Source organism: Perca fluviatilis, chromosome 16, assembly GCF_010015445.1.
Source record: "Perca fluviatilis chromosome 16, GENO_Pfluv_1.0, whole genome shotgun sequence".
NCBI classification, from domain to species: Eukaryota; Metazoa; Chordata; class Actinopteri; order Perciformes; family Percidae; genus Perca; species Perca fluviatilis.
Window position 1 is genome coordinate 29,620,498 of NC_053127.1, and position 27,489 is coordinate 29,647,986.

The 27,489-nt window shown below is 45.6% G+C and overlaps 1 protein-coding gene across 20 annotated transcripts in view; it reads left to right on the forward strand.

Annotated features, from left to right (window-relative positions):
• auts2a (activator of transcription and developmental regulator AUTS2 a) overlaps positions 1-27,489 on the forward strand; it is a 365,948-nt gene that overhangs the window by 302,956 nt on the left and 35,503 nt on the right. For 19 of the 20 annotated variants that reach the window (XM_039778696.1, XM_039778692.1, XM_039778695.1 and 16 more), the window contains one exon: positions 12,170-12,218. In XM_039778696.1, the coding sequence (XP_039634630.1) occupies positions 12,170-12,218 (49 nt within the window). Of the gene's footprint in view, positions 1-12,169; positions 12,219-23,809; positions 23,980-27,489 lie in introns of those variants that run through there. The other variant, XM_039778711.1, reaches the window with a different exon arrangement.

The following is a 27,489-nucleotide window of genomic DNA, read 5'->3' on the forward strand; positions in this document are numbered from 1 at the left end:
TATTGTGCCTGGAGCGTTAGTGGATGACAGGTGTTTGCAGGCTTCTCTGGCCCTGTTAGATTCCCCTGCAGAACAGAGGCTTTAGTTGAGTCGGAGCCTGGACTCCATCGAGCATGACTAAAAGACGCTCCTCTAATATCCCTGGTCAGAGAGTCAGTGAACTCACTCCAAATGGCTTCCTCAGGGCCGGCCAGCCAACCGCCCTCTGTTAACACGGAACAATCTGGCCATCGGAGCAGACTAATCAGTAGACAGCAGAGGAAAACACAGCCAGGTCTGCTTCTATTAACAAAGCCATTCAAAAACCTCATTGTTGAAGCTTGCAAACAGGCTTTCAAATGACATAATAAAAACCCATCGTAAAAAATGTGATGTTTATTGGATTCATACGCAATCCAGGCAGCAATGAATTTAGAAAAGCAGACAGAGAGTTAGAAGCTTGATATGATCAGTGGACAAGTCTTTCATCATGCAAAGTTTGTGTGCATACATAAATAACATGCTGAATTATTTCAACTAAATAGTCTAATTACAGTGGTAGTAAGGGTTTGCTGTTTTACTGTTGAGTTTAGAGTGTATTAAACATATTAACATGGAGCCTAAAGCATTTAGTTTGCCTAAAATTGTCTGATCAAAGTGGACCACAGTATTGTTCATTCAGCCAAAGTGAATTAAAAACTTTATTATAAAACAAACTGTTTACCCCTATGTCAGTGGACTCAGCAAAGGCCGAGCCACAGCGCCGTTTCCTTCAGGGAATGGTGTGCGTGTTTACCTGTGTATTCAGGCATGTGAGGAGCATTCAAGCTGTGTGTGTGGTGGTGCTGCTGCAGCTTTCTCTCTGGATAAGCAACGCAGCCAGTCCCTGTCGCTAGTGCAAATCCTCTTACAGGCTGTGTGTGTTTGTGTGTGTGTGTCAGCAAGAGAGAGAGAGTTTGAGAGAGAGAGAGAGCAAGCTGCCCCAGATCATTTTGAAGCTTGGTGTTGGTAAACACACTACATGATAAGCCCAGCTGAGACAGGCACTGATGATTGGGCTTAGCACTGGCTGTTGGCTGGGTGGCCCTTAGCCCTAATAGTCCCCTGTGGCCCTGACCGACACCAGACAACAAACACAAACTCACACACATGCTGAAACTGCAGATCTAAGTCCACGTCACTCTTTCGTCACACACACACACACACACACACACACACACACTGGCACCTCTTTATGCCTCTCCTGGTGTCGCTTTAATTGCAAAAACATACTCTTAAGGTGGACCATTTAGCACAATTACATAAACACAAACAATACACCCGTTCACAAAGGATCACAGACACTTCCAGAGAGAGAACACGCTCTATCTGCGCCCTGGGAGCCCGGGTCCACTCAAATAACCCCATGGTGAATGTGCTGTTGTCAGGCAGCCAGCGGGGCAGCCTTACAATGTGCACATTTAGGACCCAGAGCCTGACGGCGGCGCAGAGTTTATGGAGGAAAGCGTGGAATGTGTCCCACGGGCAGATGCAGGCCGCTCTCAAAGGCATCTCTATTACAAGCAGACAAGCGGGGCCTTATGTCATGGTCACCAGCCTCAGAGACACATTTCCAGACTGGTGCCCTGCGCCATGCCAGCACGCGCCCTCGTGGAAATCTACTGGCCCACGCTGCGCTCCACTTCGCTGCTGGAAACACACGTCGTTCTGCTGATTTGATAACCAGGATTGTTTACTGCAAGAGTAGAGTCATGAGTGCTTCAGTGAGATCCTAAGAGGGTTTCTCTGTGATGTCTTTGACAATAATCATCAGAAATAAGTGTGTGGCGAGCTGTGATGCTCTTTCATTCATACAGGGCTCCACAGTGCGAGCGTTTCACTCGCATTTGCGATTTAGGAGCACATATGCAAATTAGGGGTGGGCGAATAGATCTGATATATTGGAATATCATTTTATGGTTATATAGAAAAATTTCTTTCAAATTTATACATGATACATTTTTATTGTGCCCCTAAAGCTCTTCTATGCATTTTTCAACTTAGGTGCACACATGCTCCTTGGGAAAAAAAAAGTTAGCTCAAGCCTTGTGATATCATTGTTCTGTTCCTGTGATATCTTGTAAAGTCTACTGTCAAACCTGGTTTACTTTAACTGAGGCTGGGTACCAGCAGCGTGATCTGGTGCCAAACATGACAGCTACGCTCAGGTCTGACTGCAGCCGGTGGCCTTTTTATCGATAGTGACAGATAAAGAGCCCTGTGATCTTGTGAAGCACCAGGCACTAGCGTTGATTGCCATCCCTGCTGATAAGGCCGCATGCTAATCATTGTAAACATCATGTTGTGGCTTTGACACACTTAGGCTTATCTGTAATTGGTGTAATTGTTACTAGCGTTTAACGAGATCGTCTTGCAGATATGCAGAGAGCCAAAAGGGCCCGAGTATGGGAGAGGTTCCCTCAGATCTGCTTCGCTGATGGGGGCATTAGATCGACACTAACTCCTCTTGCTATGCTATAAATGAAAGGCAGCCACGAGCCAGAACGCAAATCTGATAAAAGGGGCTTGAGATGAGGGGGTCATGAAATATTTAAATATACAGGGCTTCAAAGCGGAAGAGGCCTCCCGTTCTTGTCAACAGACAGACCCCCTGTGGGCCAGTCATGGCCCCAGTCTCTGGCCCTCAACCAGCTCCACATGTAGGTTACAAACCACCAGCTCACTTTACTGCGGTATGGACTCTGCCAGGAAAAAGGAGGGGATTCACAGATGAAATTGCTCCCGTCTCCAAACACACCACTTACATGGACACACACAGTCAATCTTCCTCTTGTTTAACCATTCTCCCATGTTCTAGTGTTGCACAGAGGGGGAGATGAGTAGCAGAGGGGCAGCGAGGTCAGGGAGGATTTCCCAGCGCTGTCTCAGTGGAGTCTGACATGTTAAAACACTGTCGCATGATAGACGCTCTGATCCCTACAGCACAAATGCTCACACACACAGCCTTCTCCAACCACAACCATAGGGCCCCCTTTCACACAGAGATACTCGAAGTATGGAAGGCTCCTGGCATTCAGGTTTTTTTGCAAAGCGTGAACCTCTTTTGAGGAACTCTTGAGGGCACACAGCACGGATCACCTGTCAACTAAAAACCAAATCAGCATTCTATTTTCATTGAGATGGGTCGCTGATCCTCTCCCTCACTTGTGATGTGCCAAGCATCTCATGTTCGCCTTGTGTTGTTTTTTGTCTCAGAGTGGCCTAAACTGCCCATTTCTCTCCCTCCCATCGTTCGGCCCCCCCAGCAGGGAGGCTACTGTGCAGAACAACGACCTTATTTAGCTCAGGCCCTGCAAAATGCAATTAGAAACTCCTCAATGGCTAGAGGGGGCCTGGGATGAGATGGAGGGAGACGGACAGCGGCAAAAAGGGAAGGCTGGGGGAGGGCGGGCAGAGACCTCCCTGCTGTCTGTCACCCTGCTGGCTTTTGATGTTCGTGGCCCATCTTGTGTCCCCCTAGAGAGCCTATAATCAGGGCCTCACTCCGGAGCTGTTGAGCACAGAGAGAGCCTTGGAGAGGCTTGTTTGAGTGGAGTGTGGGGGGGGTGCGGGTGGATGACTGGGGCTGTCTCCGTTGGTGCCTGACAGAATGGTCTTGACGGAGCGTTTCAGAGGCCTAATCCCTCCGACCATACTCCTCCAGCCGGGCGAATCGCTCAGGGGGTCTGCAGAGGGTCAGACAGGTTTTAATACAACGCCTTAGTGGTGATTTCCTCAGTGCTTTCCTGTACTCATTTCTTTTAAATAACACAGCAGGCTGTTTCTCTCCCCTCCCTGCTTAGTTCCTTCCCCCTCTTCATCTTGTCTGTCCCCGTCTCCTCCTGTTTTGTTTTCTTCTCCCACTCTCTTCCTCTCTAGTTCTTCCTCCTTTATCTCCCTGCCTCCCCTTGTCTCCTCGCTCCCATTGCGCCACTAAGAAGAAAGAAACAAAAAGGGAAAATATTATCCCTGCCAGCGCAGTTGCTCTTGCTTAGTATTAAGTCGAGGCCTCATGGGGGGTTCCAGCGCCACGGTTCTTTGGTTGTAGATGTCTGCTGGGTATCCGCAAATATAAAGACATGCAGATTAGGGAGAAAAATGAAAGCTGGGGGTTCGTCATGCAGCGGGGTTAGGAATGTTTTGTCTGTCTGGGATGTGGCTCCACTGTAAAGCTTCAGAGAGAAAATTGGGGTCAAATTAAAAGAGGCTTATAATCCTCCTTTTTTGTCATTGAGTTCAAATGACACTGCGGCTTGTTGAGGTTATATTAAATAAGCCTATCAATGCATTTGTATGACAAGCATCACTGAATCTGGCTTACACGAACATTGATGTAATGTAGAGATGAAAGTTAACATCACAAACAAATAATCTCTTAAAATACAGCACATTGAAATTCAGACTTCACATGCCTGGTTCAAATGCTGAAACAATTGGTCCTTTTAATCTCAATGTAAACATTTAGTGACAGTGCTATAAATAAGAACACAGATTTGGCCTTTAAAATAATTTGACTTGGATTTGGGAATTAGTAATTATATTGACATAAAATAAAAAGGTTATAGGTAAAACATGCCTAACATGCATTGTGTGTGTGTGTGTGTGTGTGTGTGTGTGTGTGTGTGTGTGTGTGTGTGTGTGTGTGTGTGTGTGTGTGTGTGTGTGTGTGTGTGTGTGTGTGTGTTTTGAGGCGGGGAGTACATATGCTCCTTTCTGTTGGAAGGGGAGGGAGTGATTGACTGGTCTGAAATTATCCACGGCATCGCAGTCCACAGCCCACATTCCACGGCAATGTCTGTAATTTAGGCAAAAGGGTCTCCCATTTCTCTTGTGCCTGGGCAGAGTAGTGGTGAGGGGCTGTGTGTGTGTGTGTGTGTGTGTGTGTGTGTGTGTGTGTGTGTGTGTGTGTGTGTGTGTGTGTGTGTGTGTGTGTGTGTGTGTGTGTGTGTGTGTTGGGGGTTGCATTAGGGATGTAACTAAAGCATTTGAGGCAGGGAAGGTTAAACCAATTTTCTTGTCTGCATTGTTTTCCAAAGTGAGTCCCACGGCAGCGACATTAGACTGATGGCCAGTGAAGTAGGTCTGTTATCGCTGACAGGCCAGTTATTTCTGCGCCCGCAATGTCAACTGGATCTGATTATTGCCTACCAGATCCAGATAATGTCTGCCATTGATCAGGCCATTTATCTAGAACTTCTATGGCCCCGGCCTGCTTTCAGAGACCAGGGGGAGATAAGCAGATAACATAGTCTCTACAGGCTTTTAACAACCGGAAGGAATACTTTTCCGCTGCTTCCCCGGCTGACATATGATGTGAGTTTCATATCTCTCAGCTCAGGAAGCTTTATTATAACAAAAAGGATCTGCTTTTAGAGGTATCGTCATCGGATCAGATAGACGCTTTCATCCCTGCGTCCGTCAATCTTCCGAAATGTTCCCAGAATGCCAATCAGGTCCTGTGTGCTAAGCACTGGGTGAATGTTTGCCATTGTTATTTAGAGGTTTAATATTGAAAAGCATGTCTGTGGCATTGCTGATGGAAATTCTCAAGTCCTTAAATCTCTCATTCTCTGTCAGGATATTTGATTGATGCCGTTTAAGAGAAAACACTGTCAGCTTTTCCAAAGGCTTTTTCCACTTTTGGCATGCTATGGTGTCCCAGTTTGTATAACGGTTTTTAATGCTGGGTACATTTGTCTTTGTCTGTGTGTGTGTGTGTGTGTGTGTGTGTAAGTTTGTGTGTGTTTGCATGCACAGCCATGTGTCATCCCCACATTAATACTAGCAATGAGTGACAGATTAATTTATGTCTGGCTACGTGTCTGAGGAATTGGGAAGAAAGGGCCTGTCAGTGCTGCTCGTCAGGAGGGGGTAGAGATTAGAGCCATTTGTCATTGACAACCCAGTGCAGGCTCTGAGAGATAAGGTCGGATGTAATGACTGTAAAAAAATAAAATAAAATAATTTCAAAAAACATCCTCACTCCGCCCTCGAAAGGCTCTGAGAAGAGGAGAAGTTGGCATTTCCATGCGTGTGTGTGTTTATGTGTGTGCAATTACAAATATTTCACAGTTCTTAGATTGCACTGCAACATTTTGCACGTTTTCAGCAACAAGAGGGTGTCATCTAATCCCAACCCCTCCTCTGACAAGACTGGGATTTATTTATTTTTTTAAATCTATGTAAAACATGTTTTATTTCCTTTGAAATGTGTGCAGTACATGATTTTTCAAGCATTATTTTGTGAATTCCAATAGTCCGATTATTGTGTGTAAATTTCCACTGAAACATAATGAAACATGATCTTTCACTGTTTGCCTGCCTGGGATATGCTGCCAGTTATTATGTTTGCAGTGTACCTGTGCTAAAATTCCCACATGAAACTTAAAAATTTATCAAATATGTATTGCTAAGTGGCCATTATGTAACCATATTATAAACAAGTCTTCAAGGTGTTAGATCAAATGATGTGTCTTGTGTATAACCATATGGAAAAATAATATAATATGAATGAGAGGAGACATTTTAAAAGACTTTGGATGTATCTGTAAATTCTTAGTATTTTTACTAAGCCAATATGGAAAATGTTTTTTTTGACAGCTTGTTTTTAAATGTCTAACTTCCGTAACTCATTCTAAGCAACACCAGCGGTGTGGCAATTTCGGTTTGTCGATCAGTCGGACCCCCACTTTTGGTCCAGACTGTAATATCTCAACACGTATTGAATTTTGTCTGGCGCTACCATGAGGTTGACAATTTATATATATAGTGAAATGTCTCCACAGCTATTGAATGGATTGCCATGACATTTAATACAGATATTTGTGGTCGCCAGAAGATGAGTCACAATGATTTTGGTGACCCCCCTGATGGTTCCCCTATCGCCACCATGAGGTTCACATTTGTGGTTTTTAGTGAAAAGTCAAAGCAATTAGAGGGTGATTCACCATGATGTTTGGTACACACAGCCATGTTCCCCTCAGTACCCTGTAGTGCTTTGTCTGGCTCCGGAGTAACAGTATTTAATTCTCACAAAGATGTTACTAAGGGCCGGGACACATATAGCCGACATAACCCCGTTGATATGATCAGTCGCGTCCCCGAGGTCCAAAAAACTGCCACAGAACAGACCAAAAAGACGAGAGGAGACGAGACGTAATACATCTCTGTAACAGCAGGCGGCGCTAATCTGTAATGTTGCCCAAGAAATGAAAACAGGCAGCTGATTGGACGAACGCGTCACATGGGTTTGTTTTCTCCGGAAATTGAAAGCCAGACTGTCATGGCGGCCGTTCAGAATACGAGCTCATATTGTACTAAAATAGTTCACTGAAACGTGTTTCTGAAAACATTTTAAGCGAGAAATAGGTCATGCAGTTGCTGAATCTGTCTTCATTTCAGCTCCACAAAGGTCAGTTTAAAAGATTTGTGAGGTGAGTCCCGACTGCCCTGCCGCCGACCGAACATGTCAGGTCGGCCAAAATGAACGCCGACAGCCCCTCAGACGGACGACGGCACGGGACACACCGAACAGATTTGAGTCACTGACCTCGCCAGACTGTCCCACGGCCGATAATCGGCCTGATGTGTCCCGGCCCTAAGGTGAAACTGTTTCTGAAATACTCACCCACCTGAGATGACTGCTGTTCACCACTTATGACGACACTGTTCAGTGTCATTCAGAACATTCCCTTTCCATTTCCTGGCCTCTGCATCCTATCCTTGTTTGAATAGTGAGACTTTTTTTAGCCTCTGTAAAGCAAAGGCAGTGCTCTGAGTCAACAGGCAAACGTAATAAGAGCTTTTAACATATTACATTGCCACTACTCATGTTACACTTACCAGTAATATTTTAAACGAGGCTAGATTTGGCATAATGGCAGGAAGGCTCATAAAAGCGAGCCGGTCCCCTGTGATTGTAATCGAGGAGAGAGTTCCTGTAAAATTAAACCATGGCTGTGTGGGGAGAGACAAACATGCCTCTGGTTTCTTTGAAGTGGAGAATCAGCGTCCAAAAAAAGGAATAAAAGATGACAAAATGTCAGTGTGAGGCTGATGGTCTATAGACTGATTTACGTGCCCAGACAGCAATTACTGAGCTACATAGCACACATCAAGACATGGTGTTTGATCTTGGTGCTTCATTCTCTTGCACAGACGATGTTTTTCCACGAGAAGCTGTGCAGAGTTCTGTCTTTTTTTTATGAGTTCATCTCTGTCATCGGTTCATTTGAATTAAAAATAATGTGCCGTGAGAGATCCGGACGCCGATTGTTTGGCAGTGTGGCTGTAATCCCAGACTTGTGGTTCTCTCAAATCTGATAATGACCATTTAAAATGGAGAACAGCAGCTTGTTCATAGCTGCTCTTGCACAGGCCCCTGAAAACGACTGGTAGCCATTTTCTGTCGCCGGCAGTCGTATAAATACATACAGTATCTTGAAGCCAGCCATGTCATGCTTTTGAAGCCGAACCACGACAAGCTCTTAATGTTTCATCACAATCACCGCTTCAAATATAAGAATCCCTTTGATCTAATTACATGTACCCACAGTTGGTACATTTGCAACTAATTTTAGACATGATTTACTGCGTTTCTGTTGCATGAACCGTGGCACTCTACATAATGTAGTTATCAGAGATGTTTTCTCACAGCCTATGAGCAACGGTAAGCCAGAGGTTAAGTACTTTATGAGTTGAAGTTGTTCGATGCACAATGCATACCATACATCTGTGAAACATACAAGGGTGCATAGCAGGAACATCTAACTTGATGAACACATGCTGATGCAGGCTGCTCTTTCTCCCAGGCCCTTTGTGACCACAGCCTTTATCCTCTGTAACTGAACCAAGTGGCTGCTGGACTTACCGTCCACCTGAGGCCGATCCCTCCCACCCCCCTGATGGTACTTCACATTTTTTGTTCTGTATGTCATCAGTCTGTCCACGAACAGCTATGCCAAGCCCATTGTAACTTGATGTGGATAAATCATTTCCCGCCAAATGTTAACTTGTCAGTTTAACCAGCATGAGCGTCTGACTGCAGTTTGGAGGAAAGTGCTGTTGTGTTGATGTGTGAGGATTTGTTTTGCAACTCTGAATCACAGGCGACTGTATATCCCATTTCCCATGACGTGTTTGTATGGCCGGTCCCAGCCCGCCAACGGACCCTCGGTCTCTCTGTTACAGAGGGACGGATTAGGTATGAGCTAAGTCTGTTTCCTGCTCTGTGGTTGCTTGGACTGAACTGTCAAGGAAAGCCTTTTCATTGTACATCCATTGACCTCCCAGCCAGTGGGTTAATGCTCATTAGACAAACGATGCAAGGGTTTGTACTATTAAGAGGATTTTCCAGGAATGTCCAGCATTGGATCAGGATTTGCCCAATATGAGAGATCGAGGCAAAGAACGATGAGCGCTGTTGCTTCTCGGGTTAATGTTACTTTCAGGCTTGCAGTGTGAATCTTAACAGGATAGTGTTCCACCTTAAATCTGTGTGATCCCTTTTTAAATACACACTCTATGGCATTAATACTGGGAAACAACCAGTAGGACCCTTAGAGCAAGATGCTGAGCCCTGCCAGCTCCTGCACAGCTGTTTTTTTGTGACCCTGGGTGGGCAAACTAAGAAAAAAGTTTTTTGGTGAAGTGATCACAAAATTATAAACGTGGTAGTCATGATTTATGTCTGCAGTGGTCAGTGGAAGTGGCTTGTAAGGTCTGTCAGGGTGGGCCACAGAGAGCTCAAAGCTCAAATTGAAGGCTGAATGACCCAAAGTGCTTTTTATATTACCAGCTGACCTCCCTTCAGGCCAGTGCAGTGGGAGTTGATCCAACAGGAAGACCAGCCTGTGGGCTGCAAGGGGGTGCATGCTGCTCATAGAGGAGCGTTTTGTTTTTCCTCCCCTCATAGAAGCAGCACCCTACTGGGGAATTCATTAGGGGCTGACATCATCTCACTCAGTACAGTGGAAGACAGAATATCTTTCTGCCTCCGCTCTCCCCTCCCTCCCTCCCTCCCTCCCTCCCTTCCTCATTTCTCTTCTTCTCTCTCTCTCTCTCTCTCTCTCTCTCTCTCTCTCTCTCTCTCTTCCTTCCTCTCCCTTATCTGGCTCTGGTGCGCTACTGTCTCTCCTTTTGCGCGCCATTTACGCAAAAGGTAAAAGCGCAGATGTGCGCCTCTGCAACCGAGCTCCAAGCTGTCCAGAACCCCAAAAGACATGCGTGTGTTTGTCTTCTGAAGGAGCTCGACTGAGGTTATATCCAAGTTCGCCTGGAAATCAGGAAGTGGGAGGACCCGACCGTGAAGCCAGCAGCAGCAGCAGCAGCAGCAGCACTCAGGCAGCCAGCTGGATGAATGGGAGTTTGTCTGGTGCTTGGTAGCGGATGGGGAGAGGCTTTTGTGTGCCCACGACCCGGGATCCTTCAGAGAGCAGGGAAGACAGGCTCTGCAGCTGAACACACATCGACAGCGGGCTTATACCTTGTGAAGTTTTGCTCACTGCCTGTGTGATTTGGCTCCGTCTCTGTCTCTACAGAGGGAACTGGCCGTGCGCTTTGTTGGATTGGTTCGCTCCGTCGGACGCAGCCCCTCTCTCTCCCTACGCACCGACACACAAAACCTCCCGGATCCTGTTGGTTACCTCTGACGGATATTTCCGACAGGAGAATATTTGTGCACAAAATCACATTGTGTCCCGAGGAAGGAAAGAAAGGTGGATCAGGGGATTTTTTTTTCTCTCTCTCTCGCCGCCTCAGTGCTGTTGCAGAAGCTCTCCGTGGCGAGACACATGGTTCCCTTTGTCCAAAAGGCGCAGTAGCTTAGTGGTCGGCTTTGGATTTTTTGTCTTTTTCTTGGAAAGGTTTCTTCTCTCTCCGCATGGCTGTCCTCAATTTGAACGGAGTAGACTTCGCCGCCTCTTGTGTGGATTATATTGTTTGAAAAGCAGAATGTGAGTCGCGGCCATATTTACCAGACTGAGAAAGTAATATCCCGACTTATTTGCCTTCTTGCTAACCTTGCCACATCTAAGGTATGCGCGCCGGCTCTGAGGCGCTTATAATATTCATATTTGTGTGTGATCGTGAGCAGAATGCTCTGAGTGGAATTTTCAGAATGATAACCATTTCCGTGCCACCTCTCTTATGCTGTCATTTATTCTGCAGTTTCATTGTTTACATGCTGTCAGTGTTGCATTAGTGAGTGAATCCCTGCTTCATGACAAGGTGGCTTATCTAACAATAAAACAACATGCATTTAAATGTTCATTAGCACTTCTTTTTTTAAGTTGTATTTTTGTTATTACAATACTTCGCGTCTTCTGCAGCCTTAATAACAGACAGACGTCGGGATAACAGCCATGAGCCGCATACTTAAGCTGTCACCGGACGCCTATAAGGTTATTATATCACAAGGAAATGGAACCCTGCTACCCATTAACCACATTTTTTTGTTGTTCCGAATTTAGCATAAAAAAATAAAAAAATGTATTCAGAGAAACCTGTGTCATGTGCAGCTCAGCGGGTATTGTCCTGTTTCTTTCGTCACTTTGAAATACATTAATCTTTCACCTAAATGTCGTGAAATATATTTAATCTGCGACTCAGTATTTTCACCTATAAAAGACTTTTGTTATTCATGTTTAAATCCCATCATCACGGCACCTATGAGCGATGCAGTTGGTGCTGTGCAGAGAGGAGGGGGGGGGTGGGGCAGAAAAAAGGGGGAAAAGAAAAAAAAAAGAGGGGGGTTTTTTTTTGGGGGGGGCTTTAGGTTACCCAAAAAATGATAGAGATCATTTTGGCCATGACAGGATACTGACACTGGATATGTGTCTTGGCTTAAAATGAATTACATTTTGATCTTGAAGATTGTTAAAAATTGGGAGCACAGATCAAGTACAAATCATTAGATATAGCCTATATTTAAACCACATCGAGGTGAATTCAGCATTAAGGTTTACCCCTTAAAAGGAAAGTGTGGTGATGTAAGTGTAATAATTATTTACCATAATCTAATACTATCCTCTCAGTCAGCAGTCTTTGCTCTGCACTGTCCCCAGACGTGCTATCTAGCAGCGGGTTTGGACATACTGGTGGAAAATGATATAGTACTGTGTTATATTTTTAATTCCAATCTCCTCTTTTCCAGGTCTCCGATGCCAGCTCAGAGAAATTTTTCAGCACAGCTGCAGTTAAAGGTACAGACATTTTTTCATTTTACCGTGCTGAAATGTCAATACCATGTTCAAACTGGTATGCATTGTCCCAGTGTGGCGATTGTCATGTTTATGTACGGTGGTTTAAGATAATGCAACAGCAATAACACATCACACCCACAAAGCTGATTCAATTTACCCAAGGTGCACAGTATATATATATATATATATATATATATATATATATATATATATATATATATATATATATATATATATATATATATATATATATTTCTCGACAAGCAGACATGAAAATCTCTCTGCCAGTGTTTCATGAGATGGAATCATTAAAGTGTGCAAACTCAAAAGGTCATTTAGGTTGTTGTCGTTACATATATGTAAGATGTTTTGGTGACACTTTGTTGCAAATGTGCTGAGATGCACCAGGGCTTGTGCTGCAGCCAGAGGAGGAGGAGGAGGAGGATGTACTAATGCTGCAGGGACTGAAGTAAGTGCAGGAGAGGCATCTGTTTATGGCCTCAGTGTGCCAACACCACATGTGACCTCATTATCAAGTCACTAATTTGCTGTTAAAAGCAGCCCCATTTTCTCTGGCTCGGGGATAATGGAGGTGCCCCGCGTGAATGGACATTCCTCTGTAATGGGGGTGAGTTACCATGCAGGGCAGGACGGAGGCTCGCAGACGAGGGTTATGATCCCTTCAGGGCTGAGGCAGGAACAGGGACTATTGCTGATGAGAGGTCCCCCCCACCCCTCTCTCTGTCTCGCTCTCTCTCTCTTCCTCGTAGCCCTGCACTCTCCGCCACACAGACCTCCAAACACATTTCCCACATTCTGGCCTTTGATTCCCTCCAGGGCTTGATTTGTGGCGTCCATTGGGAGGGCTCAATGGCCATGCTTGACAGGGAGGTTTCCTTTTGAACGTGCTTCTCTGTGGACTGATTTGGTTCCCTTGAAAGGATTAAGGCCCCCTTTGTTCAGCCTAAATCAACAGAGGGCCCCCCCTCTCTCGCCCTCTATGAAAGGACCTGACTGGGGAAACAGTACACAAAATACGCTTTCTCTCTGCTGCATGATAGTCCACTCTATTGGCCCCTATTCCCATTTAAATAGCCCCTCTTTTCTTTCCTTTTACCATCTCTGTCCCCTCCTCCTCTCCTGCCATATGCTAATGCTTGCCGCTATTGCTAAAGGCCAGTAAAAGAATCCAGGTGCAGGGGGAACCGGGACCACTGGTATTTTAATGGAGAGTGGTGTTGAGATTCAAAGAGTCGGGTGGGTTTTTGTTGGAGGGGTTTACCATTACTCCAATGCAACCAAACCCCAGTATAAGCAACAGCGCCAACAGATAAGCGGAGAGAGGCTCGTTTATGGGACGAGGAGTGTCAATATTTGCCAAAAGGCATATGCAAAAAGACTCAGTTTGTTTGACTGTTCGTGCGCTTTCTTGTTGATACACATAAAGTGCTCTTTGGGCTGTAGGGTTCAGCCTGAGGCTGAGTAAAGCCTCGGCAGGCCATGATAGCAAAAACAGCTCCCAAACAAAGCAACAGCTAGTTTATGTAGCAATGGCTGCTGTCCACATCAGTGAAATTATAACCTTGACGCGGAAGAGCAACTTGCACGTGTTAATCGATAGTTTGCAGGTGTTGAAATCTAAAGACAGTGGCGTAAGAATACAGCTTTACTCACAATTCAGAAAAATGTCGTAAACATGCCAAATATCAAATGCTGGGAAAAGACAGGTTTTTGAAGAATAAATCAGGCTTTATTGTTTGCATAAGAATATACCAAACAGCTTGATATTTCTATGACAGAAAGTATATTATTCTTGGTAGATGAGCCAAAAACCTAATTCAGACTGTATTATTATTATTAATAACAATGTGGCTGATTGGGACAAAAGTTAGACACATGAATATACCTTAAGCCAAGGTATGAGAAGGCCATTGTAATTCAGCTGCTGATGTGTAGCTTTGGTAATGACTGACTGTTGGCTTTTATTCTCTGCAGCAAGACTAGAAACGAGCCCAGGGCAACCTCAGGTCTCTTTGAAGACTTAGTGCTGGTCCCTCATCTTTTAATCTCACAGCCTTCTCACCTACTCAGTAATTACTAGTGTATTTTTTTCATGCTCAAGAGCCATGATGTTTTTTTTCCCCCTTTCCGCCCGAGGCCTACACTGCATTTTAAAAAGAAAATCCATCTGATGAGAATGTGGCTTTTGTGTTATCAGACGTTGATTTGTTTTCTTCCCCTCTTGTGTCGGCTTCACCTCGGGGCCGTCGGTGTCAACTCTGCATAGTTGTCTAATGTGGAGCTTGAAGTCAGCATCACTCACTGCTGTTTTTCTGCCTCCTTCCTGCTCACTCTGGGTTCAGTTTAGCCAGGAATGGATTCCATTAACTAAGAGTCATTAAATGTTAGCTCTAATTACCGCGCTTGTCAATGTGCCTGCAGGTGTCAGCCAGCTAACCTGATTCATTTGCTCTGCAGGAGAGTAAGCACCAGTCAAAAAAAGACGTGGTGTAGTCTATTTGCCACCAGTGAAATAAAGTCTTAGTTGTTTCCAAGGCGCCGCAGGTAGAAATCGGTAACCAAGCCTTATTAAGGCTTTGACTGCTGTCCAGGGAGTGGATTGTAGTGCTGGGCTGCGCTGATACTGAGGATGACAAACCGTGTCACCACAAAGGCCCGCAGACAGATCTATCAAATGATTAAAGCTGTGTCCCAGGGCGGTAATGTCTTGTCACCCGGGTACATTCCCATCCTTTATGATATTGTCAATCCACAAGCTGTCCCAGGGACTCGGCGCAGTCATTGGTGAGCAGAGACTAAGCTCACTGCGCATTGTTTGTTGAGCGAAGATTAGGATAATGCTGGATGACATTTAAAAAGCTCCACAGTGGCATTTATCAAGAGTAGGCTTGAAAATGTTCTAATCGGTGAACTGTGGAGTCTGGTGTGTGGAATCTATTTAGAATAGAAAAGATGTTTTGGACTAAAACTGCAAAAACTAGACAATGGAATAAGTAATGCTACAATCTTTAAGCATTAAGCATCTTTAAGCGTGTAGCGAATGAGCACTGTAGATTTTCATTTGGTAGATAAATTGAAGAAGCTAGTCCCTCATGCAGCTGTGTCTACGATGTTCAGTGCGGGGGTGAATTGAGGTGCACAGTGTAGTGATTCTCAACCCCCCCCCCCCTCCCCCTCCCCCCTCCCCTCTTGCACAACACTGATTTCACCATGCTTTACTGGAGTTAATGTGGAAATGAAGCGGTGCTACAGTGAGACCCGGGGCTGCCGCCAGCGTGAAGAGCGCCGCCTGTGAAGTGTGTTGGGCTTGAGTGCGTCTGTCACCAGGGGAGAGAATAATGTGCGATGCGGAAGGTGTAATTGGCAGTGCTGATGGCATTGTTAAAAAAAATAGTGTAAAGAGAAAAGCGGAGGTGAACTTTTGTGGCAGATATCAGAGCTGAAGAGCTCCCCGGATTGTCATAGAGAGCTCCGCTGGCAGCGAAATTGCCTGTGAGTGTATTACTGCTGTGTGGGAGGGAGCTGAGAGCTTGTTTTTCTCTCCGCCTCATTCTCTCTATGTTTCCTGAGAGGTGGACTGGTGATGGAGCTGTGTGTACTTCCAGGCTGTGGACCGCCACCTGCTGTAATCTCAAGTGATATAGAGAGCAACAATCACGGCACAAATCACCCAGGCAGCTCCCTAACTCATTCAGCGGACTGGAAAGAGAAGGTTGGCCTTTCACAGCACCAGTGTTGGTTTCTGCCCCAAGCTCCCTGCGCTGCCCCTGTGCTGACCTCGGTCGTCGTGTGGGTTTGTGTGTCAGGGAATCAGGGCGGCCTGTGGAACTTGACCTTATGCACAGTGGAAAGATGACCTGACTACCATTGGCCTGATGAACCGGTGCAGTCAAGGACGGTCTCTTTTTTTTTTTTTCCCGCCAGGAGCCGGGAGGCCACAGAGAGGTCGCTGCCTCCACCCTCCAGACACAACTGCTGGAATAAAGCGGTGTTGTTTTGGCTCAAACACAAGCTTTAATTCAAATCAAAATGCTCTTTTGATATTTAATAACCCTGCATGTTTTTAGAAATAAGACATGGATCTGAAGGATTTGAGTCTGAATGATGCATCACTGAAGCAGACTCCAGGCGTTCCCCCAGTGGTCTTTGCTTCTGTTGGTTACTCATCCCCTGCTAGGAGCATCTAATGTTTCTCTAAGGGGTAAAGGAAGCTCAATATCCTGTGCTGCATAGAGGGAAGGCCTCCCCCCCCTCCCCCCGCGCTCTTCCTCTCCATGGCTGTAACCACAGAGAGAAAGGCTGTATTTCATGAGCATGAAAGGGGCCGCTCAAGCCATGCCTCATCTGCTGACACAGCCAAACAAAGGTTAACAAATCAAGGATAGCCCTGGCTGATTTACTGCCTCGCTGTGGCAAACAACGGCCCAGCCCCCATGTCTACAGCTCACATTTACCGTCTGCCCGCAGGCAGAGAAATATGGCAACATTTCCAACTGTACATATTTCAAAATCATCACATTTCAACGTATTGATCCCATTACTCTTGGTCTAAGCTACAAAGGGTTGGTCTTCCAGACTTCTTTGTTTAGTTTTAGCCTAACAAATAGACTATACTAAGTGATTCTGTCAGTCAGGTTTGTAGCCAAGAAAGAGCACAATCAGACCACCGTATATCCTGATTAATATTTTTTTTAACCACAATTGGTGTTGTCTTTTTCTCCTCCGTCACCTGTTACAGTCATAGCATATGCAATCAGGTCCTATTCTGGAATATCTGGCAGATACCTCAGTCACGTAAATGCTGAATGTGAGACCACGGGTCTAGTTGGTGCCCACTTGGCAGAAGCTTGTTGATTGAGGATCACTTTTAAGGAGATGTTGTGAATGGGTCTGTTGGTGCACACACATACAGCAGTGTGGGCCAGTCTCCTGCCCTCCACTCCAGCAACACAAAGAGGTCATTCAGAGTTTGTTCCCCGAGTCGCGAGGTTAGAGACTAAGTAAATCCATCCATCTTAATGCACTTATTTCAGCACCAGGAGAGCTGGAGGGAGACTGTGTAAACACTCCGATATCCGACATGCCACGCTAAACCCAAAGAGCCTGGAACCCATCAGGCCAAAATTAAAGGTCTACATCTCAAACACAAACATTTAAATGGGCTGCACTCCAGAGATCAAAGTGAAAGGTCTTAGTTTTCCTGCTGGCCCCCTTGTGTCTGCCACACTGAGATATTTGGCGGTTTAGCAGCCAGTCAGGGTTGAATGGCGAGCAACTGTATACTGTACATGTCTCTTTCTCTCAGGTCTCTATGGAACGCTCTGTGGCATATTTTTTTGTTGTTCTAGGTAAAGTAGAAGGATTTATGTAAGCATGCTCAGTTTATTCAGAAATCTGGCTTGGCTACCAAGACAATATTGAGGATTATAATGATAAAGACACAATATTTCTTTGTCTTTGCTGATTAAAATGTTGTTAGATGTTTTGGCTTCTACTACATGCAGTTTTATTTTAAAATGTATGGTTGTGACAAAGCTGCTGGTCCTGTAAGCAAACAGATAAATACACAAGTATTTTTGAAAGCAAGCATGATGCATTTTTTTAGGTGTTTTACTGTCACCATGTCCTTGACATATGTTGACGATGGACCAGTGGAAGTGGATGGAGGTGTTGAAAGCACCAGTCTCTTCCCAGGAGAGGTCCTTCACCAGCATCCACTGATCCAAAGTGACAACAGCCACTCTCCTGCCAACTTCGCAGCATTAACAGGGTCAAAACACCAGCCGAACACACACACACACACACCACTTATCAAGACCCAGCCATTCCCAGTGCACTGTTGGTGTGTTCAGGCCAATTATGCCTGTGTCAGTCTTTGGTCCCTGTGGTAGAGGTGACATTGCCAAAGAGGGAGAGTGAGCAGACTGCTGTATGAGGCCTCATGGTGGCTTAGAGGTGTATGTGAACATTAGAGTGTGAGCACACGTGTGCATGCATAACAGCAGGAGTGCTGGTCTGGAACCATCTACTCTTCTATCTCTGCCTTTCTCCTTCTCAAGGTCCACTCCTCCAGTCATTTCCACCTCACCACCTCTCCAAATCTCAGTGTTTTAAAGTAACTGTTGCTGCCTCATTGTAGCAAACAAATTTTGTTCCTGGTGAATAACTTTAGGGCATGTGTCCCAGAAATGCAGCATAGCAGCTTTGCAGACACATGCACTAAAAAGAGATGGGATTAACACAGCAGATAAGACGTAACTGTTCACTGGGAAACGATTCACCCTAGAGGTGTTGGTGTTGCTTTGAGCAGCATGAAGTAGGATTTGGTCTGTCTTTGAAAAATAATAATAAATACCCCTGATAAGCAAAGTTTATAGCGCCACCCATTTTGGATTATATGGCCATGGAGAGTTTATCGGATAAACCAATGCCAGAAGGCCACCAATGCCAGAAGGCCACCGATGTTTAAATGTTAAGCATTAAATAGTTTTTGGACTCTACAGACACTGCAAGGCGTTGCCATCATGTTTAAGGTTTATGTTTATAATTTTACAAATAAATGACCAATGCTGTAATCTGTGTAATCCTCAACTGTTAGTGTAGGAATCCTGTATAAGGATTGACTTTGTGTCTGCCGTCTTAAACCTGCGGTGTTTGTTTTTTGTTTGTTTTTTAAAAGGGAAAAGGTTGGGAAAAGGAGTCTGTGTCTCCACTCCTGCAGTGCCATACGAGGGTCAGTACTGTGGAAATGAAAGTGTAAACACAAAAAGCCGAGACAGAGCATGAGGACTCTGAGCAGGATTAATGATAGCAAGGCTTTAATTGCTCCCACAAGAAAAGAGGTTATCTTTTTTTCCCCTCTCACCCTTTCTGAGCCTCATAAATATGCAGGGCAGAAAAAAAGCCCTGATGAGCCGCAGGGCAGATTAGAGAGGACTATAGAGCAGGATCCTGGTTTGTTAGCAGACGTTTTCAGATCCCTTGCATGTGTTCTTGCTCTGCACACACATTGCCTGGCTTTCGTTTGTCTCAGCCCATTTCCACAGGCTACTGACTACAACTAGGAGTGCTGGGAAGATGTGATGGGGCCGACCTTTAGTGTAACATCGCCCCCTGGTGTTAGGTGTGATCTCAAGCTAGGTTGAGACTTTTGAGTAGAGCAGGTGGAGAGGACATGGTTAATTTGTGGTGGGTGATGTGCACCCGTGTGTAAAGATAAAGGACAAGATAAAGGATAAAGACATTTGAAAACATGTGCATTTGATATAAAAAAAGTGTAACATAATGTTCCATTTTATCTCTATTCTTTGGTGCATCATCTCTGGCTTTTGGCCACCATTCTTAGAAGGCTGCCCAAACCCATCAACGTCCATCGGACTGTCACCATCTGTTACAGATTAAGCTGCTCCTGGAGGGGGCTGTTTGATTTCGGGGTTCCAGCATCCCGTCTTTATTCCACGTGTTAGGTTTTACTGTAAACACTGTTGTACAAAAACCAAAATCTCAGAATGGATTGCTTTTCAGGCCTTTCAAGCCAAGAGCAAACGTCTGGTTTAGCTCTTAGCTTGCTGAGACGGGGGCTCTGCTGAGCCATTTAGAGGCTCAAAGCTGGGAAGCCGTGTTTGGAAGCTTTTTCCCTAAACCCTACGCTCAGTTAGTGTTCAGTGTGGTGATGTGATGTATGAACCCCCTGGCCATGCCTGACACTAGCGAGCCTGTCTGAGCCCCCGTCTTCGCCGAGTAGGAGGCCGCGGACAGAGGCCGCATTGTTCCCTTAAAGTAACCCAAGCTCAGGGCGGCCCGATGCCCAAAGGGGGATATCAAGTTGTTCTCTCCCCACCAACAACACAATCCCAGCTTAAGCTCCGAGGCTTGACGAGGGAGCAGAGAGGCAGCTGACTGTTTGGACGACGGTGCAGTTCAAATAAACAGCTCAAATCCCAACCAGCCTCCCCTAGACTAACCCGCCAAGTATTGCAGCCCCACAGCCATAGCTCATCACCCTGAAGCTTGCCAACAGCTCTCAGTTAATATGTGGTGTTATTTTGAAAAGCATGTTGATGTGGCTGCACTGAGGTTTCCTGAAAAAGAGGGGTGTGAGCAAAGATAAGAGGGTGAGAATTTAGCCCTGGTTGCATCTACCCGCTTCCACTTTTGTGAGCGATGGCTAGGTTTACCACCACATCAACAGACCACACAGCATTTCCAGGCTAGAGGGAAGGGAGGGGGAGTACAAGTGGATAGGAGAGGAGAGACGGCCATTAACAGCTTCGTTTCTGCCCCGGGTGTCCCGCTAATCCGACTGCAATGAAACCTGAGCAAGGGGGTAATGAGACGGCACTTGACACGCTCGCACTCACATGCACGTAGACGCGTCGGCCGCTCCTGTAACGCCGGAGAAGATTTAAAAAGAGAAAAGGCTACATGCAAATTGATACTTCACCAGATTTTCAGACATTTGATCCATGCATTCTTTCCCCTCTGGAATGAGTTTTTCTTTTACCGCTTGAACACTCGGGGTAGGCTGTATTGAATTTGATCCTTGCAAGCAGCCGTGTATGTGTGTAAAACCAGTTGGCCCCATTTGAAAGAGAGTGAAAGAGGCCAAGACTGATGACTCTCTGGGGACAGATTTCTCTTTCCAGCCCTCCATGCCTCTCTCCCCGGTGAAATCATGGTGGTGTCAGCGTGTCAGCTTGAGCTGTCACTCTCCTTATTGCTGCAAGCCAGTTACTCTCATACTCTGCCTCCTGGCTGAAGAGAGAGAGAGAGGGGGGGGAGCAGGAGCGAGAAAGAAAGAGGGCTTTTTCTACACTATAATGGGTGAGCAGAGCATCAACACCCATTGATGCAATTGGAGAGTCTCAAAAGAAAGAAGGATAGAGCCAAGGCTGTCTATCACCTCAGAGGAGCCAGCTGTACAATTAACCAAACACCCCCCATCCCCGTGGGCTGGTTTGGTACAGTCCGTTGGGCTTAGCTGACAGGCTGACAGGGCTTCATGGAGGACAGGACAACACTAGAAAACATCCAGGCAGCGGACATACAGTAGAGCTGCAGTACAATGAGCCTCAACCAGAGTCACGTTGGACCTGTTGACTGGTAGAGTGTGTGTATGTGTGTGTGTGTGTGTGTGTGTGTGTGAGAGAGAGAGAGAGAGTGAGTGAGTGAGTGAGTGAGAGAAAAAGAGTGAGAGAAGGTGTTTATGAGTGGGTGTGGGTTTTTATGAGCATGTGACTGTAATTGAGATTTAAGCATGTCTGTGTTTGAAGTTTGTTGGCTCAACAGGCTATTGTCTATTGTTCCTCTGAGCTGCCACAGTGACTGACAAGAAACACATGTTGCAGTGCCAGCCAGTCTGTTGTGACATGCTTAAGTTGTGCTGAACTTTCAGTATTCTGATATTCTGGTGGTTGTTTTCTGACTCATTTCTTTTTTGCTCTGGGTTAGTGATTTGACACGATAGTTTAATTAACATTGTTCCGACACTGTGCTGAAAAGGTGCCTGTGCATTGCACCCGTTGGGTGATACTGCAGGATATGAGGTGTGTTTAGGCCAGGAGCGCAAGTCAATGGCGGATCATAACAGCATTATCTTAGAATTCCCATCACATACCAACCTCTAGTCAAAGCATTTTGCCCGTCGCCTAATTCTGCTTGAATTTCAAAAGCACCCTGTCTTATTGAAGGATAGGCCGAGATTGGCTAGTCACCTTGGTGAAATTCAACACAAAAATAAGAAAGAGACAGACACAGTTCTATTGTCCAGCCTGGAGCAGAAATGCATATCAAAGCAGCTGGGCTGCGCAATGGCAGGGAGCATACTAAGCGCTTTTATTTTCGAGTGGGAGTCAATGACGGTTTATGCCTCAAGTTGTGGTCTGCAATGGCTTTCAGCTGTAAATGTCTGCACATAGAATGATGCGAGGACGAGGGATTTCAAATTATAAACAAGTTGTAGAACAGTTGTCTGCACTTCGCAGGATCTGCACATTGTACTGATACTGTACCTCCGAGCATATACATTTAACAAAGCAATGTTTTGATCTAACAGAACTTTGTCATTTCACAGCGAAGATCTGAAAATTGTGCCTTCAGTATGTTTTTTTTGTTTTTGTAAATATGTTTTATTGATTTTTAACAAGGTTAATACCCTATTCCCACTCACCACCTCACACACAGGGTTACAGGGTGCACGGTACATCCATTTGCCAAACAACTAAATCATTGTACTAATGATTTCAGTTTATTTTTATTTTTTCACCCAACACCTGTATTGTAGAAGTTTTTTTAGGATGTGGGCACTCTACACTCTTTACTTCAGGTAGCAAACACTACCTCTTAAAGGTACCCTGTGCGACTGAGTTTTTGATCACTGCTAGGGCTATGGAGCAATGTTTTTATGAGGCCTCGGTTGCTGCCGGGTTCATGGCATTCTGCTGATCGACATATATTGGCCCATGAGGGCAGTAAAGATGAAAACTGCAAGCTACTGTAGCAAAAAGGGATGTAAACAATGATTGATTTGAAATCCATTTAAAAAAATGTGATTTTGCAATTCTTTCATGAGGAGGGGAATACAGTACAGTCGGCATGTTTTTTAGAACTCAAGGATACATACAATGTGTTTTAGTCTGACCTGTTATTAAATGATTTAGAAGAAAGGGAGAACAATCACTGAAGATGCGCACACTCTAAAACCTGGTGAGCACTTTAGCACACTGGCTGAATCCACAGTGGTACTTTGTTATTGGTCAAACGTGCACACTGCTATGATGTTGAACTGGCAGGGGTGACCGAGTGTAGGGGCTGCTGAGAGGCCCACAGTACATGTCAGCAAGCTTCTCATATCCTCAACCAGAGACTTCTGTGCCTCTCTCCAGGGAACGACGCACACACAAAGAATGAACACCTACCATTTCTCACTCCTCACTAGTAGAGCTATCAGGCCTTGTGAGAGGTCCCATCAGCCGGTCTACGTACATGTGACATGTTTGAGGTCAAATGGTTGTGGCTCGCTCCACAGCTGCCTTGTCTCTCGGTGTAGTTTTACACCACTGTGACAGTGTGCACCGACCAATTGCTGTGGACTGGATGGATCCTCATGACCCGCTGCTGTTATTTCAAAGCCTCAGTGAGCCTGGGCACGACAGCCGAACCCGCAGAGGATCTGTCAGCCGCGGGCAACCAGTGCCCCCATGAGGGATGCTCTGCACAGGTCCAAGGCAGGAGGAGTCTGGCCCCTTGACCGGCTTTGCACCCAACCCATTCTGGTGGTCACCTGTGCCAGCATGCCGTCGTCGAGTCCCTGACCCAGCACTTCTCCCATTACGTTCCCTCCACACTGACCTCACACCCTCAGGGATATATAAAGATTTGTTCTCTAAAGGCGAGCTGGAAATGGGACACCCTGCTGCCACTGATCCCACCGGCACATCCTCATGTGCACGTAAAAGATGGTGATGGTGTTTTTTTTTGGGGGGGGGAGGCAAGGTGTCCAAACATTGAGGCCTCGGGAGCTGTCTAAGACAGCAGATTCTCCACATGCTCGTAGGGTGAGAGCGAAACCAGTTAGGAGCCATTACAGGAGCAGCTGTAATCAGAGCTACTGTGGGTGGAAGAGTGCCGTCGCTGCAGCTCTCTGTTAGTAAATGGCTTCATTATGACGAGAGAGACGAGACAGAGCACGTTGGCTCTACCGGACAGAGTATGAATGGAGTACGGATGGATACTAGCGAAGGTAGGAGACAGGACAGAGCAAATTTCTTTCCCTTTCTAGTCTTTTCCGTCACTTGTGTTACCCTCCTCCTCCCTTTCTCTCTTGCACTCGGTTGTACTGTAAATGTGTGTGTGTGTGTGTGTGTGTGTGTGTGTGTGTGTGTGTGTGTGTGTCCTCGGTGGTCTGGCAGCCGCTCTTCTATGGCCTTGCATCTGTCAGAACATTCAGTGGCTTACTAAGCCCAATTACCCCCAGATTGCTACAATTTCACAGAGGATCACAGTCGCATACAGTCTATCTTCGAAGAGGAGTCAGGGGTTTATGTCTGGGTTAAGTGCACACACCACACTTCTGACATCACTGCATATACACACACTATTTATATTTAGGTTCGCTCTTGCTTTGACTTCACAACTTGTAATACAAAATTCATCAACCAAACGAGACAGGCATCAAATATAGATGTTAAAAGGGGCGATTTAACGACTCTCCCCCGCCTCCCGCCTCCTTATGGCCTTTTGCTCAATCACCGCTTGTTAAAGCGGCGGTTTGAGTTACTGCGATAGGATATCAGCACGCTGTGGTGTTATCACTGAATCTCACAGATCATGCTCTCGCAGCCAGAATAATTGGCCCGTTCACCTAACCCCACCTTTATTTCTGTTTAGCTTCCCACTCCCCTTCCCCAGCCACCCCTGGGAGTCTAGCACTAATAAAACAGCTCCAGTCCAAGACCCTCCACACGGCGGGAAGCCCAGGCAGTGTAACCCAACACCTCTCTCTGGGCTCTAGCTTTAGAGAGCTGCTGACATGACAGAGAGAGTCTGGGAGGGCCAGCAGGGGAGCGTCCATCATTGTCAGGCCCCAGTGCCCTGAGCTCCTATCTGGGGCATGTCCAACATGCATGCCTGCGAGCTGTGAACTCATTGCTGCGAGGTGCTCCAACACTCTGGAGACACAAGAGGGTATCACACAGTGTGGTGTTACTGCTCTCAGAGCAGTTAATGCTGTTAGAGTCTTCCGAGCTGGAGAAGGGAGGGATAAGGAGCTAATAGACTGGAGATCCTCTGGAGGCTTTGACTATGAGATCAGGGAGAAAGCCTCCCCAGCTAAGGTTACCGACACATCTTCTCTGTGAACTGATACCAGACCAAAGTGCAAGTCTTAGCTCTTCTACTCAACATTACATTTGTAAACATTTGCCTATAGCTTTTAACCAATTAACCACCTTCTAAGCAAGACTCCAAACTGACAGTCATGTAATACCTCTGCAGAGGTGCATTGTGGGGCGGTGTCTCTGCAGTCAAGGAAATGAATCCCTTGGTTAATGTGCAGACTCGGGCGACATGGATTGTCTCCACTTCGGGTACCAGAGAGGAGTGTTAGAACGTCTTCCAGTCCCACAGACGTGAAAGTTGAGCTCAGATGTCGTCCACTAATGTGAACTCCAGGGTATTATCCACTGAGCTTCCTGAGAAGAAAGAGACAAACTGGAGAAAGACAGCCTGCCCTGAGTGTGTGATCATTGCAAGTTTCACACAGGTAGTACTCATTAAAGGGCAATTGTGTTGCACTACATTACAATGTGTAGTGGTACTTAATGAACTGGCAAGTTGTTTCAAAGACAAACACAAAAAGGAAGGGCAGTGTGTTATGTAGCGAGGACACGATGGAGTGAGAGCGAGCTCTGACAGAAAGGAGCGGCCTGCTGTTTGTTGTTCTCTTCTGTGTGGGAGGGAGATCTGTTAAAGTTGTCTGCCATTAATGTGACTGCAGGCTTCATTAAGAACAAATAAACAGCCTGGTCCCTCTGGAGTGGTTTAGACATATGCTGTCTAAACCACTCCTGAGGTCAGACCGCTGTCAACACTTGCTGCTCAATTACAACTCTAATTCTGTTGTCAAACTAAATATGGAGATAGAAGAGGAACGAGTTTGCGGTGTTTTCCTTTCTTTTTTTTCAGGGACTAAATGGTTTCCAGACTAAGGCCTGAGGGAAACTGTCTTTTTAAACATTGTGCATAACTGGGGACTGTGAATATTTTTAAGGCGGATTTTATTCCGCCAGCTTCCGAAAGCCCAGCTCAGCACAGAGATCCTGATTGTAATTAATGTTTACTGAGACAACGCAAGATGGAATTTTTAATGAGGGCCACAAATCCTTATTCAGCACAGTGTGCACTTTAATTGATTCAACTTGAGCAAACAGTCTGTCTCCCTCTGTTTAACTGTCTGTTTTCTGAGGAGAAGCAGTGTGATGATGATGATGTGTGCAGAGGGAAGAGGACAAAATGAAGGACAGGAAATTGTAGCCTCCTGCCAACAACCCCGCCATTGTTTACCTGCTGCTCCAAGTCCAGCCTCACCGGCCCACACAGTTTTTAGAAGAATTTCTCTGGACCGAATTAAATAGTTTGTTACGATTCACCGGCATCGTGGTGCAGTTTTCTACAAATGCACTGTGTCGGCTAGACTGTGGTAAAATTGTTGCCTCTGGAAGAGCGATGTGATCTGTGAGAGGTTTGGGCATGATTCTGCTTACTGCCGCACAACAGGGAACAGAATGGAGAATAGTAGACGCAGATAGAGAAAAAGAGTTGCAGGGGTGAAAGTGAGTGAGTGCAACTTCGAAAGTCTCTGTCAGCTGTGACAGACAGCTCTGGGTTTTGGAGTTGTCAGCGCTTCTCCTTAGAAATACTTTTCTTTCTTTTTTTTATTCCAGGCTGTAGATCCAGTGCCTACAGGCTACATTTTCCATCCCCGTTCACACCAAGCTAAATGCTGCTAAAGTACATCTTTTGGATTGCCAGTCAAAATAGCAAATTAAAAATAAAATCCACAATCCATACGTTTAATATGATATACAAAATGTTCCTGTGTTTATTTTTCCTCACCTCTGTTGTTTTCTAACTACGCTATAACAGCATTGCTGCACTTTGGTCCAGACTGGAACATCTCAAAAACTCCTGGATGGATTGGCATGAAATTTGGTACAGACATTCATGATTCCTAAAAGATGCATCCTCACGACTGAGGTCATCCCTTGACATTTCCTTTAACGCCACCATGAAGTTGACATTTGTGGTTTTGAGTGAAATGTCTCGACAAATATTAGATGTATTGTCATGATATGTTATGTTAACCTCAATGTGAACTCTAATAACTCTGTTGATCCCTTATCTTTTTCGTCAAACACCATCATCAGGTCAGGTTTTTAAGGAATCCACTACTTGTGCGTGACCAAAAAATAATGACATATTGTCTCAACTGTACTTTGTGTTTAGTGCTAATTAATAAATGTTAGCATATTAACATGCTAAATAAGATGATAAACATCAGCACGTTAGCATGCTGACATCAGAATTTGGAACAAAGAACCACTGTGCATAAGTACAGCCTCACTAGCTGTAGACTCTTAGTCTGGTTGCTGGTTACAAGAACAAACCCCAGTCCCCAGCACATGATAATGACAGCAGTAACAGCTAGGGTTGCAGCATGGCACTGGTACAGGACAGACCTGCAGTCAGAGGT